Source organism: Helicoverpa zea, chromosome 10 (assembly GCF_022581195.2).
Source record: "Helicoverpa zea isolate HzStark_Cry1AcR chromosome 10, ilHelZeax1.1, whole genome shotgun sequence".
In the NCBI taxonomy this organism is placed as follows: Eukaryota; Metazoa; Arthropoda; class Insecta; order Lepidoptera; family Noctuidae; genus Helicoverpa; species Helicoverpa zea.
This window is the reverse complement of record NC_061461.1, coordinates 6,154,650-6,168,438: the sequence shown is the minus strand read 5'-3', so window position 1 is coordinate 6,168,438 and position 13,789 is coordinate 6,154,650. Positions and strand designations below refer to the sequence as shown.

At 35.7% G+C, this 13,789-nt stretch overlaps 3 protein-coding genes across 4 annotated transcripts; 2 read left to right on the top strand and 1 right to left on the bottom strand.

Moving 5' to 3' along the window:
- The first annotated feature begins 2,181 nt into the window (after nt 1–2,181).
- Nucleotides 2,182–8,468, top strand: LOC124633859 (eukaryotic translation initiation factor 2 subunit 3-like). Of its 2 annotated transcripts, XM_047169226.1 has the most exons (9): nt 2,182–2,387; nt 2,632–2,806; nt 5,610–5,846; nt 6,330–6,547; nt 6,899–7,084; nt 7,413–7,595; nt 7,708–7,845; nt 7,921–8,069; nt 8,336–8,468. In XM_047169226.1, the coding sequence occupies exons 1-9, from the start codon at nt 2,325–2,327 to the stop codon at nt 8,391–8,393; spliced, it is 1,407 nt and encodes a 468-aa protein (XP_047025182.1). In that variant the 5' UTR covers nt 2,182–2,324; the 3' UTR covers nt 8,394–8,468. The 2 variants fall into 2 exon arrangements, with proteins under 2 accessions (XP_047025182.1, XP_047025181.1); XM_047169225.1 differs by lacking the exons at nt 5,610–5,846; nt 6,330–6,547; nt 6,899–7,084; ... (2 more) ...; nt 7,921–8,069; nt 8,336–8,468 and adding an exon at nt 3,186–5,305.
- Nucleotides 8,469–8,540: 72 nt separating this feature from the next.
- Nucleotides 8,541–11,718, bottom strand: LOC124633858 (cullin-5). The gene is made up of 4 exons (XM_047169224.1): nt 11,575–11,718; nt 10,930–11,491; nt 9,190–10,820; nt 8,541–8,735 (listed from the first exon to the last, which is right to left on the bottom strand). Exons 1-4 carry the CDS (start codon nt 11,581–11,583, stop codon nt 8,598–8,600), a joined length of 2,340 nt encoding a protein of 779 aa, XP_047025180.1. The 5' UTR covers nt 11,584–11,718; the 3' UTR covers nt 8,541–8,597.
- Nucleotides 11,719–12,173: 455 nt separating this feature from the next.
- LOC124633857 lies at nt 12,174–13,392 on the top strand. Its single transcript, XM_047169223.1, has 3 exons — nt 12,174–12,370; nt 12,519–12,940; nt 13,117–13,392. Exons 1-3 carry the CDS (start codon nt 12,282–12,284, stop codon nt 13,290–13,292), a joined length of 687 nt encoding a protein of 228 aa, XP_047025179.1. The 5' UTR covers nt 12,174–12,281; the 3' UTR covers nt 13,293–13,392.
- Nucleotides 13,393–13,789: the final 397 nt, after the last annotated feature.

Sequence of the window (13,789 nt, the reverse complement as noted above, 5' to 3'; positions counted from 1 at the left end):
TTTACAATTCAAGCCCGATAGTGAGAAGATTTCCAACCTAAAATCGCGCAAAGCTGAAGGAATGCTCGCGCTTTACATTACTGAACATAGCTCAGTTTCCTGTATTGATCATCTAACAGATTTAGTGAAATTGGCTTTCCCTGACTCAAAAGCAACGGACGACTTAAAAATGCATCGTACTAAGTGTACTGAAGTTATAAAAAATGTCTTGGCACCACATTTTACTGAAGAACTAATAAAGGATATAGGACAGCAAAAATATAGTCTTATCATTGATGAATCAACTGACATCAGCACGAGCAAGCAACTTGGTATTGTAATCAGGTATTTCAGTAGAAAACTAAAAAAAGTAGTTTCTTCGTTTCTGGCTCTAGAACAACTTGAAACCAGCGATGCAGTTGGTATTGTTAAAGCCCTTCTTTCTTGCTTACAAAAATATGGATTAAATAAAAATAAAATGATTGGATTGGGAACAGACAATGCGTCAGTCATGACTGGAATTAATAATGGAGTGTATAAAATCCTGAAAAATGATATACCTAATTTAATTCTTATCAGATGCACTTGCCACTCTTTACAACTTGCTGTATCTCACGCTTCAGAACATACGCTACCAATAAATATTGAATTCTTGATTAGAGAAACGTACAATTGGTTTGCCCACTCAACAAAACGTAAAAATGAATATCATGAAATTTACGAAACTATTAATTGTGGTGAAGCACCTTTAAAAATTTTGCAGGTATGTGACACACGCTGGTTATCCATTGAACCAGCGGTGCAAAGAATTCTGGCACAGTGGAAAGAACTGACTTTACATTTTGGGCTTATGAGAGATCGATGTTACACTGCAGATCTATTATATTCTATATACAAGGATGAATCAAGTTATTTATATTTGCTATTTTTGAAAAGTGTACTAAACGATGTGCAGATCGCATTGAAAAGCTTTGAAAGCGAAAGTGCAAATCCTCTTAAATTATTAAATGTGCTGATTACACTATTACGTTCAGTTTGCAACAGGATTCTGTTACCGAATGCAGCTATTACAGATAAGGATTTTTTAAATATTGATATCGACCGACACCTTAACCCGGTCCCATACATGGGCTACCTCTTTGAATCGGAGCAAGGAAAAACATCGTTAACAGCTGACACTATATTAGTCATAAAACGTCGCTGTATTGAGTTTAATGTAAAGCTAGCCAAGGAAATTCAACAAAGACTGCCGACCAATTACAATGTGCTGGAATCGATGTCAAAATTAGACCCAGAGATAATACTCCGCCAAGGTAAGGATAATTCCATTTCAGAACTAGCTAAAGAACTTGGCTATACTGCTAGTGACATTGACAAGATATTGAATCAGTGGCACAATATCTGTTTTGTCCAATGGAAAAATACAAACGATGTTATAAAATTTTGGGTTGAGGCAGATGATTACCGAAACGCAGCGGGTATAAATGACTTTGCAGAACTAGTTGATCTTGCCATATCATCGTTATCTTTACCCCAATCTAATGCAGGTATCGAAAGAATTTTCAGTGTCATGAACATCGTAAAAAATAAACTACGGAACAAGATGGCTGGTCCTCTTCTAAATGCGATAATTTTTATCAGAAATAGATTAAAAGTTACTGATGCAAAATGTTACAATTACGAATTACCAAGCGATGTCATTGCAGCTATTGGAAAAAACACTAAGTACACTTTTAAAAATCAACCACAAGCAACAACATTTGCATCCACGTCGACGTCATCGGCAGTAGTTTCGGCCTCTGTGAATTATGATGATGTTATGGAAGATATAACATTTGATAACCTTGAATTTTAATTTTAATTGTATTATTTGTTCCTCTTAAGTCTTAATTCATATTGTACTGATTATTTACAAATTAATAACAAATCAACATAGTTATGTTGTTTTATTTCATTGCTTCTAGATTATGTACTAAATATAATTTTTAAAATAAATTTTGTGCTGTAGAGAATATTATATTTTTGTCGAATTTTGGCACGTACATACAACATACTCCTTCGTTAAAAATTTTCTTGAATGTGATAATTTCAATGCAATAATATAGCGTTATTTGGTGTTTTTTTCGTTTTCCAAGTTTGTAAAATCTGGCGACATTTTACTTTTGACCTAGCGCTTTATAAAAATCCAAGGTGGCAACACTGGTTAAAATTCGTTGCCTACGTTAGCGGATTTTCCTAATTTTAGGACCAATTTAATATTTCAATGTTTTAAATCTTCATCGGATATAACTATCTGTATCTCTAAATACATTATTGCATCTTTTAAGTGAATTAAAACCACAATTATGGCTTCGAATGAAGGGCGAAGTGCTCAGTCAAACTTGCATCAGCAAGACCTAACCAAATTGGTGAGTTAAAATATTGAAATATAACATGAAGTACAACATACTTTATCTTAATTTTGCTTACTCCCATGAATCGTTATTCAGTATTGTCAATAAAATCATTTATATTATCTTAACCTATACATAATTTAACACATGCACTGTCCTAGAAAGTATGTACTTGTACTTATTTCCGAAAATACGGGCCCCAGTTTTTCCCGGAAAATCTTCATTTGAAGTTCCATAAAAATATTATTTTGATTTTCAGGATGTTACCAAACTATCAGCTCTTTCTCCTGAAGTTATATCGAGGCAGGCGACAATAAACATTGGCACCATTGGTCACGTAGCTCATGGCAAGTCAACTGTAGTCAAGGCAATTTCAGGAGTGCAGACTGTCAGATTCAAAAATGAATTAGAAAGGAATATTACTATCAAGCTTGGTATGTATATGTATCTTTACTACGTATTTATTACTCTTAACAAAAATAAACTTGACTTATCTAATTACAATTTGGTTGTTGAAGTTCTTTGTAATCCTTTTTTTTTTCACCTTACCATAGCTGGGTAATTAATCAATTTTTTTATTCAAAAGGTAATTTTAAAAATTAACCAAATATTTTTAATTTGTATTGTTATATTTCTTTGCATAAATAGTAGTTATGTAAGGCGAGTTACCATTAATAAATTGTTCAGATGCTAAGCAAGATACCATGTGAAATATACTATGGCATATTCCTGAGAGTAAAATGTTATTAATTGTTGGTCTTATAAGATTAATATAGTTGATCTAATTTAATAAAAACACATGGTATGTTGCAGAGCGCCTGTCCGACTCGGTTGTTAAAATGTTTCGTGAAAGAGCTGATGAGAGGGATGAAAATTTATTCTTTGAAAAGTTGAAGAGATCCAAAAAGAGAAACTTTTGTGCTGATTCTGAAGATGAAGATGCACCAGCCCCTAAAAAACAAAAGAAAAACAGAAAGGATTCTGAAGAATTCATTATTGAAAAAATCCTTGAACTTAAATTTGAACATGGCAAAGAATATTTTTACATAAAATGGAAGGGATGGCCAGATAGTGAAAACACATGGGAGCCTATTGAACATCTTGACAACTGCCCAAGTATTCTCAAACAATTTCTTTCTGATGAAGAATTAAGACATTGTAGTAAAATGGATCAATTGAAAAATGAAATTTCATTTGATAACCTGCTGAGTGAAGAAAATCTTTTGAAAAGGTTTGATGAAATAGAAAGCAATGATATTGTGAAATTAAAAGATAGCTTAACATTAAAATTACTTTCAATGATAATTTTATCTGAACAGTATGAAAGTTTTGCCACAGAACTTGTACAAGAAACTAGAGATATTTTACAACTGTATGTTGTATCCAGAAGACGATGTCAGCAATTGATGAAATTACGAAAGTGGGAAGAACATATAAACCAAGTAGATAAATCTAAAAAACTTCTTGTAGAGAATAATTTTGACCTAGCTGGACCACCAGAAAATTTTACCTACATTAATCAAAGCATACCTGGTAGTGGTGTCACAATTCCTGATGATCCACCCATAGGATGTGAATGCACAGCCTGTAACTGTCGCTCTAAGACATGTTGTGGTATGCAAGCTGGTTTGTTTGCCTATACAGCCAATAAAAGGCTTCGAGTTGCTCCCGGTACTCCCATTTACGAATGTAATAAAGCATGTAAATGCTCATCAGACTGCTGCAATCGCGTGGTACAAGGAGGACGAAATATTAAATTAAGTATTTTCCGAACCTCCAATGGATGTGGATGGGGAGTTAAAACAGAACAAAAAATAAGACAGGGGCAGTTTCTTTGTCAGTATGTGGGAGAGGTTATAACATTTGAGGAAGCTGAGAAACGAGGAAGAGAATATGATGCTAATGGGCTAACATATTTGTTTGATTTGGATTTTAACTCTGTTGAAAATCCCTACGTAGTGGATGCAGCTCATCTGGGAAATGTCTCACATTTCATAAATCATTCCTGTGACCCTAACTTAGGTGTTTGGGCCGTGTGGGCAGATTGTCTTGATCCTAATCTGCCTATGTTGGCTTTATTTGCCACCCGTGACATAGAACCTGGAGAAGAGCTCTGCTTTGATTATTTGCAAAAAGCTTCTGACAATGATGATGCTGATACAAACAGTTCTTCTATTAGTAAAGATAGTTCCTATGATAATGAGATACCGAGTGGTTCTGAAGCTACCACAGGTATCAACCCAGTGTCCCCTGTAAAGTCAAGATTTGAAATCCAACAGCAAAATAGAGCAATGCTAAGAAATCTTACTGAATGCAAGTGTGGTGCTTTAAAATGTCGCAAATATTTGTTTTGAGTTTAGGATTTTAAAATTGTGTTAGATATGAACTCCAGTATTTGGGCAGGTTTCAAATTAGAAGGAATCTCATCATTCTATGTCAGCCTTGTACCAAAGAATTCTGTGAAACTCTTTGAAAAAATCATAGAATTCCTGTTTAAAAATAAACATGCATCACAATTATTTGTTTACATCATCTGAAATTCTTAAATCTTGTGTCCTAATCATGATGGTTATTATACCAGCCTTCTGAAACATGTATTTGAATTGGTTATGAATTATGCCTGCTAAAAGATTTGAAGGTGCTGATAGTATGCCTTATTTTTATACAACAGTACGTATAAGTATTATAGAGAGAGGAGTAAGGATTCTTTATCCATGTTACATATTGACAGTATAGTTATGTAGGTTTATGGTTAGGTAAGAAATTGTTAAGTACAAACATGTTATTGTACTGAATTATTTTGCTTCAACATTTAGTTATAAATTGAATAACATTTGAACTGTATTGTAAGTAAAATGACATAGTAATTAGTTCTTTATAAAGATTTTCCATTTTTGTTATAGTTTAATTGAATAAAGTTTAAATACCCATAACATCATTCTTATTTATGTGCATGTGAATGTTTTTTTAGTATTAGATACTATGTCCTATCCAATATTTTCTACACAGAAAAGTACATCCTGACCTGAATTATTGGAACCCATGAATGTGTTTTTTTAACACTCAATATTTTTTGAATTCCCGTGGCTTCAGGGCAGCCGTGCACACGCTACTACAGATTTTTGTATTCGATCAAGTTCTAAGCATACGGTAGATGTCGGACACAATCGTGTCAACATGAAAAGTCCTCTTTTGCCATCACAAACATACACTTAAATATTATTTATTGTATTTAAGGTTACGCTAATGCGAAAATCTACAAATGTGACAATCCAAAATGTCCGCGACCGACGAGCTTCATATCGGGAGGTTCGTCAAAGGACGATAGCTTCCCCTGTCTGAGACCGGCTTGCACGGGGCGGTTCCAGTTGGTGCGTCACGTGAGCTTCGTCGACTGCCCCGGGCACGACATCCTTATGGCAACCATGCTTAACGGTGCCGCGGTCATGGACGCCGCTTTGCTTTTAATCGCAGGTAAATTTTACACAAAAATCACACATTATATCTAGGCACTAGCCGTTTTCCTGCGGTTTCACCCGCGTCCCGTGGGAGCTACTGCCCGCACCGGGATAAAATATAGCCTATGTTACTCGCAGATAATATATCTTTCTAATGGTGAAAGAATATTTAAAATCGGTCCAGTAGTTTTTGAGTTTATCCATTACAACCAAACAAACAAACAAAGTTTTCCTCTTTATAATATTAGTATAGATAACATCTTTATCTGGCTAACCTTTCCGTAACTGCGTTGGGGTTGGCCTTCAGTCTAGCTAGATGCCGCTGTGGAGGACTACGGAGCGACGGCTCATCTGAGCTCCTCGACCTAGTTACCCAGGCACCACAATACCTCTTGTGGGACTGGTCAGACTACCAGGCCTTTGACTACCTATAACCTTATTGGCTAGCCAGCTAGAAATAATTTCGCTGAGCTTATGATAATAACTCTGCTTTGTTTAGGAAACGAGTCTTGCCCTCAGCCACAAACCAGTGAACACTTGGCAGCCATCGAGATTATGAAACTGAAACATATACTCATACTGCAAAATAAGATAGACTTGGTAAAGGAGGGCCAAGCTAAAGAGCAACATGAACAAATCGTCAAATTCGTACAAGGCACTGTCGCTGAAGGAGCACCTATCATACCCATATCTGCTCAGTTGAAGTATAATATCGAGGTAAGTTATTAGTTAGTAAAACCACATCATCTTAAAGAAAATCCATTGTCTAGTTGCGTAGACGCGTAGTGTTCACAACCGTTCGAATGCTCAAATACCCATAACTTTGTAACAACATCGGTCTTACCGACGGACACAGAAAAACACTCAGGCTGGAAACAGTGCTCGCAATATGTGTAGCTATATCTGTGCAAGTCTATGAAAGCGCACACAGCTACGCTGACGGTACGCACGTGATTTTGTATGTGAATCGGTCGGGACGTACGGTCAGCACTCACCAAAAACAAGCTAAATATGCGCTATGATAGGTCCCTCGATACAGCCTCATTTACAACTGTTGAATACTTCCAGGTGTTATGTGAATATATCACGAAGAAAATTCCGGTGCCTCTGAGAGACTTCACGTCACCACCTCGGATGATTGTCATCCGTTCTTTCGATGTGAACAAACCTGGTTGCGAAGTAGACGACCTCAGGGGAGGTGTCGCTGGTGGCTCCATTCTGCAGGGTGTACTTACTGTTGGAATGGAAATCGAGGTAACTAGAGCTTACGACAATTATTTAAATTAAAAGGGTAGTAGCCAGTGTTTGATTTTGTAGAATATTTAAAAACAAGGCACCGAAAAAATACCTGATGTTCTTAAAATTAGTGTGCCCCATATGGGAATATGTAGTAGACACGTCTTTGTTGCACATAAGAAATAAGAAAAAAATACATAACAATTACTTATTTCTAAATGTGTGTGAAAACCTCTTTATTTTTAGTTCTGATTCGGAATACCATTGCATTAGATAGAAAAATTTAGTTTAAAAAATTAGTCAATTACCTTATTACCGTCTTTTTTAACTGTTTTCATTTCACCAGGTCCGACCAGGTCTTGTAAGTAAGGACGCTGACGGCAAACTGACTTGCCGCCCCATCTTCTCCCGCATCGTGTCACTATTCGCGGAACAAAACGAGCTTCAATACGCCGTGCCTGGAGGTCTCATCGGAGTAGGAACCAAAATTGAACCTACCCTCTGTCGTGCTGACAGACTTGTCGGACAGGTAGGTCTACTATATCATAATACTTACAAATATTGCCAGGATTATATTTTACTACTTCCACCCGCGGCTTCGGGAATTATGTATATTTTAATTTATAATATACTTTTCACAGGTCCTTGGTGCTGTTGGTGCTCTACCGGGAATTTTTGTGAAGCTTGAAGTTTCATACTACTTATTGAAACGTTTACTTGGTGTACGTACAGAAGGTGACAAGAAAGCCGCCAAAGTACAAAAACTAACTAAGAACGAAGTATGTATCATAACATCCAACTTTCAATAATAAAGGAAGATTGAAGGGTATTTGATACTTATTTGTTACTTCCAGGTCTTGTTGGTCAACATTGGATCTTTGAGCACAGGTGGAAGGGTAATCGCTACCAAGGCCGATTTAGCTAAAATTGCCCTCACCAACCCTGTGTGCACCGAAATTGGAGAAAAAGTAGCCCTCAGCAGGAGAGTTGAAAATCATTGGAGGTCAGGACATTTTGACATCAACATATACCTATATGATCTGTTTTAGTTTAGTATTTATGATTAAAATCAAATTTTGTCCAAAAAACTCAGTCAATTCAGATTAGATAGTTTCTGCTGAGCACACACTTTGTGCATGTGACAGAGATTAGGAAGGCGAAATGCCTATGTACTACTGAGGGTAAACTAGCTATACTTATAAAACACGGTTTTCTAGCATTTAAAGACATTTTACTATTCGCCATAATACATATATCTATTTATTTCAGATTGATCGGCTGGGGTCAAATTCAAGGTGGAGAGACAATCGAGCCGGCAAAGAATTAATGTTATGTATTTTACTTTTATACATTGAACTATTATATATGTATTTAATAAAAGCAAATATAAATGTAAATAAAATTATTATTTAATTTCAATTAAACTAGACTACCTATAAAATAATTGAAAAGTGAGTTCATTTAGAGAGAAACATTTTCTGGGTAAACAATTTATTTGATTTTTGATCATTTATGCTTGCAATAATGAATTTTAGGCCATATATATAAAAGTGTTGATATCCTCGTCATCTCGTCGCATATATTTGTGTTCAATGAGCCATTCCAGTTGTTCCTTGATCATCTTCTTCGAGGGCAAGAACATGTTCTTCAAAATCTCAACCAATTCACTCTGAAAAAAGTTTATATTTTTTAGTAAGTAATGTTAATGTGAAACTGAGCAAGGTTTGTCTTACGTTTTCACAATAAACCTAGTTACCCCCGTAAATTTAGGATTCTACTACCGTTTGAAAGATTGGCAATACATGACAGATAAATATATGTAGTATGACTCAAAAACACGTCCACAATCCAGACCTGCAGCGGCCCTCTACTAAAACTACTACACAAACAAAATCCGCGATATTTTGAAAAATGTTTTGTGGCTCTATAATCAAAACAATGATCAAAATCAAGAAACAAATACCGATATCGAAGTTTAGGAAACTAGTGCATATTATTTTACCCCCATAGCAAGTTACTCAACTGATGTATTTCAGTTTGGCAATTTATCTACTATTCTCTGTCTCCTGATATCCTAAAATATTTCGTATAGTTTTACTATTTTATTTTTTTATAATCCTTACCTGGAGAGCAGTATTTGTAATTCGTTTTCTCATTTTCAGTATCTTTATGATGGCTTCTTGAGTCCTTAATATCCGAAGTTGAACAATGGAATGATTATCTTCTATTTGAGATCTCTCAGTACTCAATTGTAACCTGCCAATCAAGTTTATTTTGCCTCTACGTTGAGGTTTACCATTTTTGATTAGGGCAAATTCTTGATTTACCCAGAATGTTGTGTTCTCTGTAAAATCCTTAGGATTCTGAACTGCTGGTTCATAACACAGTAACTGCCTTTTCAGTTTTGGAAATGCAACAAGGGACCATAAAGTCCTCCTTAATTCTGGATCAGGGAGCTCAGTGGCAAGTCTTAAGTTTTCGTAACTTATTTTCTCCATCGGTCTTTGATTCCATGCAAACAAGACTGCCATTTGAAATGTAGTAACATCCAAATCGAATCTACCAACAGAATTAGCAAAAGTGATTGTACCATTGCTCATATGATGATACCACTGTAACTTTCGCCCTGAATGTTTCTTCTTGTAAAAGTCTTCAACTTCAGGTATATAGTCTTCTAACTCTAATGGAAGGCTAACAGTAACTCTTTCAGATCCACGGGCCCATGCTCCAGCATTGAGTATTTTTATATTTATAGCATCATGACGAGTAGTGTCTGCTCTAAACTGAGTATTAAGATCTTCACTGACCTTAATATCTTGAAACATTCGAGCCAATTTGTTTACATAGTCTGCGGGCATACCCACCTCTCTCAACCACTCCACCATGTCCTCTTCCTTCTCAGAATCTGCACTAGAATCTAATATTAACCTTCGAGTCAAATGTGCTTTGTGATATCTCATAAAGACATCCTTGTTTTCTATATACTTTAGAACTAAAAGTACATCTCTTAACCTGGATTCTATCTGTTCACTTGTTAAACGTTTACTTAGTGGAGTCTTCCTTAGCAACATGTCACAGTAGTTTGCTAGGAGCTCTGGGCATTTACTCTCAGGTGCTGTGCCTTTGCTGCCCCTTATTAGAGCAGAAGATGGTAGCTCCAACTTAAAAACTGTGGTATCATTTACAACACATTTGTAAGCCTTGTCTCTAGCTGTTAAAAACCTTGGATCATCCAGAAATGCATCTTTAGCTAAGGAGCTAAACCGTTTGAACAAATCTAATAAGCGTTCAACATATTTTTCTGAATCAGAAGTGATAATATCTGCTGAAGCAACCATATCAGCCAATCCTGCAGACACTATGTGTGCCTCTAGATCTCTTAAAATTGGTGTAACTCCTTCTGGGACTCTGTCAAGTAAACGGAACATAAGTTGTAATTTTTCTGTTTGACCAGCTTTTATCAAAGGTGCACTCTCTGCAAGTAGTGTGGGAAGGTGTTCTCCAATTAAAACCTTCTCACAACACTGTGTAAGTGCTGCCACACTGCCACTTCCTGGCTCCAAGTATCTATGGGCTCGAGCTTCTTCTTCCTTCAGACGTTGATCAGCATACTTCATGTAAGATTGGACTCCATTAGCCAACAATTGTTCACTAGCTTTTAGTTTGTAAAACTCTTCTGTTGCTTGCATGTAGGCAGCTTCAAAATTTTCTCTGTATATTTGAAGTTTATCCACAGAGTTAGAGCACAAATTAACTGTAAACAAATTAATTAAAAACTAATTATTGATAATGCACTAGATCAGACTAGCAAAGGGTGTGCAAACTCGCAAATACTTGTGAAAATGTAGGTGAATTTGACTTACCATAAGATTCCCTTACACCAATGACCAATTGTGAGTCAAAAGATTCACCATTACGTTCAGCTTGTACAAGCTTCATTGCAGAATCTTGCAATCTCTGTTTAATATCCACAAAGATGCTTTGATTCCATGAGTCTAACATTAGTTTCCTGACCAAACTATCCTCAATATTGTTGTTGTTATTCTTTTTTTGAGTACTGGATGCATTAGAACTAGCAACCTTGCTTACATTGTTGATAGAGTTTTCTAACTGTCGAAAAGGAGTTGGTAAATAGTTGCACTGAGTAAAAAACTTTCCCCATTCTGCGATGTAAGCCTTGAGAAGGGCTTGGTCTTCCCGCTGAGCCAGTACGCGGTTTTGAGCCTGTTTTATATACATCATTATATCCTGCTGCAAAGCATCCCTTAGCTTATATGGCCCTCTCTCGTCCCATAAGCATACAGAATGAACAGAACCAAAGAGATCTTGCCATTCTGTTTGCGTAACTGGCTCCTGCTTGAGAAGTTTCAAGACTATTGGCCGCATAGCAGGCCATTTATCCTCAAAAGTGACTTGTCCTTTATCCTGTAAAAGAAAAGCCATGAACACTTTTATCACGATGTAACACTTTTAAGATATATCACGTAAGACAATTTTACAAAACAGACCTTTAACATGATTTGAAAATTAAAATAATACTTTATTCACACAAGTACACTTCTCATCATCAAATATATCTGGCGGTGGCGAATTATTATACGATAGTATTGAGTAGCTTTCACGTCAATATACGTGAAAATATATCAAGCCGTCAAAAGTTATTCGACTACGTACCAATACACCCAAGCAATAATCGACTATTTTAGACAAACGAAACTGAAACCAACAAAACGATGTTGGCAAAAAAATATATTTTTCATCATATTTTAGCTGGTTATAGAAATAAATTTGCTGCGAAAAAAAAACTTATTTGAATTATACGCTATACGCTTTTCCTATATAGGCCTTTTTAGGGCTTCGTGCAGGGGCAGATCCAGGCCTGAAAAAATAGTTTATGGGCATTTTCACCCATGTTGAAAACTCACATTCATTACCGTTCGAATTTCGATACATTATATGGAACACTTTGTGAGCAAGTCTGAATAGCAGTTTTTGGTTTAGGGTGGGCCTCACAAATTATGATTAACCGTTATCGACGTCTCTCATAGTTTTCCATCACTATTCACTATGCTATCGGAATGACAGCATTGACATATGAATGACAGTTACAGGAATGACACTGACAAAACTCAACAAAACACCGATTCATTGTTTTTAGTTTTCAAAAGTTACAGTTCCAGTTTTATTCATATTTCTTAGACTTTAAATTGTTAATATGAGTACTTTTGGTGAAATAAACGAACCGTCCAGTCGAACAGCATGGGAAGACTGGGACGATGTTTTTGTTACTGATGATTTTGTAAAGTAAGTTCATCACAGCACTTGATGATTTTCATTTTTTGTTGGTTAGAAACTTGGTGTTGAGTAAGATGATGCTGACTGTAATTTTATGTTACGATACCCCAACTCTTTCTATATGCTTCTTTTGATATTGTACTTTTACTATTTGCAGTTTACGTCTGGATAAGGAAGTTGACGTCCCTAAAGAAATTGATACTTTCATAATATTAGAAGGCAGATACTTGTACGACTGCGTCAGAGCACATCATGACCTGGAACTCGTCAATTCTAATGCAGAAGTTAATTTGTGTTTATTCAAGACAAAGAAACAGAACAATTATGTTTGTATGATAAGAGATTACAATTTAGTTTTGAGCAGTGAAATTGTTGAGTTGTTAAAAAAATACATTACAATTAGTACAGATGTTATAGCTATAGTAACAAAGCCCATGGTGGAATACCAAGTATCTGAGTTGGTCACCAAAGACTATGTTATCCGGAGTATATCAGCAAGCAAACCATCGACAAGAAAACTGAATGTTCATTTCCCAAATTTGGAACAACCCAATATAATATCTGGTGTATCTGCAGGAGGTAATTTACTTTAAGGAATTATTGCTTGTATGTAAAATAGCTTGAGTTACCTATTTAGCAGTAAGAATTAAAGAAAGAAAGAGCACTTGAATTGATAAGCAATACAATCACCATTTTTCTTCCAGTATTGTAACTTTATTCACTGTTGTCTTATTCATCTTATTTTATTTTTTCAGTACTTTGTTGGAGAGAAATCATTGATAAACCAGCAGTAGCTATCATATGTTACATTGAGCATCCAGAAGAGCAGCAGATACTAGAACTTTATGAATTACTAGAAAGATTTAAAATAATCCCAGATATGTCAAAATTTCACAGAGACAACATATTCAACTCAAACTTATACATTTGAATAATTAATTATTATTTAATGTTATCTTTGTAACTACAAAATTGAATAATTACAGCAATGTATTATAATTTTGCAAAGAAATATACCATATGTATTTGAATATATTTGTTATTTTTTATATCTGCTGCTTTTGCATCTGCTATTGACTGGTTGGTGTAATTATAAGCATGAGTGGTGTAACCTACAACTGCTCAGTCCTACTATTTCCAAATAAATAAATTCGAGGAATGGTTTGTAGTACTGCCATGCCTGGGAATTTGTGGTGAAAAATACCCGAATCAACCTGTCGGGGGCAACGGCATAAACAAAAGAGGCTTTTATCAGAGTTATCCTTTCAGAGACCTATTTTTTCATATAGGTAAGGGTTTTTGTCAAGTATGTACAGTTCTCGACTTCTCGCAAAACTTGATGGCGGCTCAGTGTCTTAAAATGTAGGTATGCCTCTGTCGCTAATATCTCCCTGCCACTTGCTACTACCAAAAATGGCTGCTTTCCTT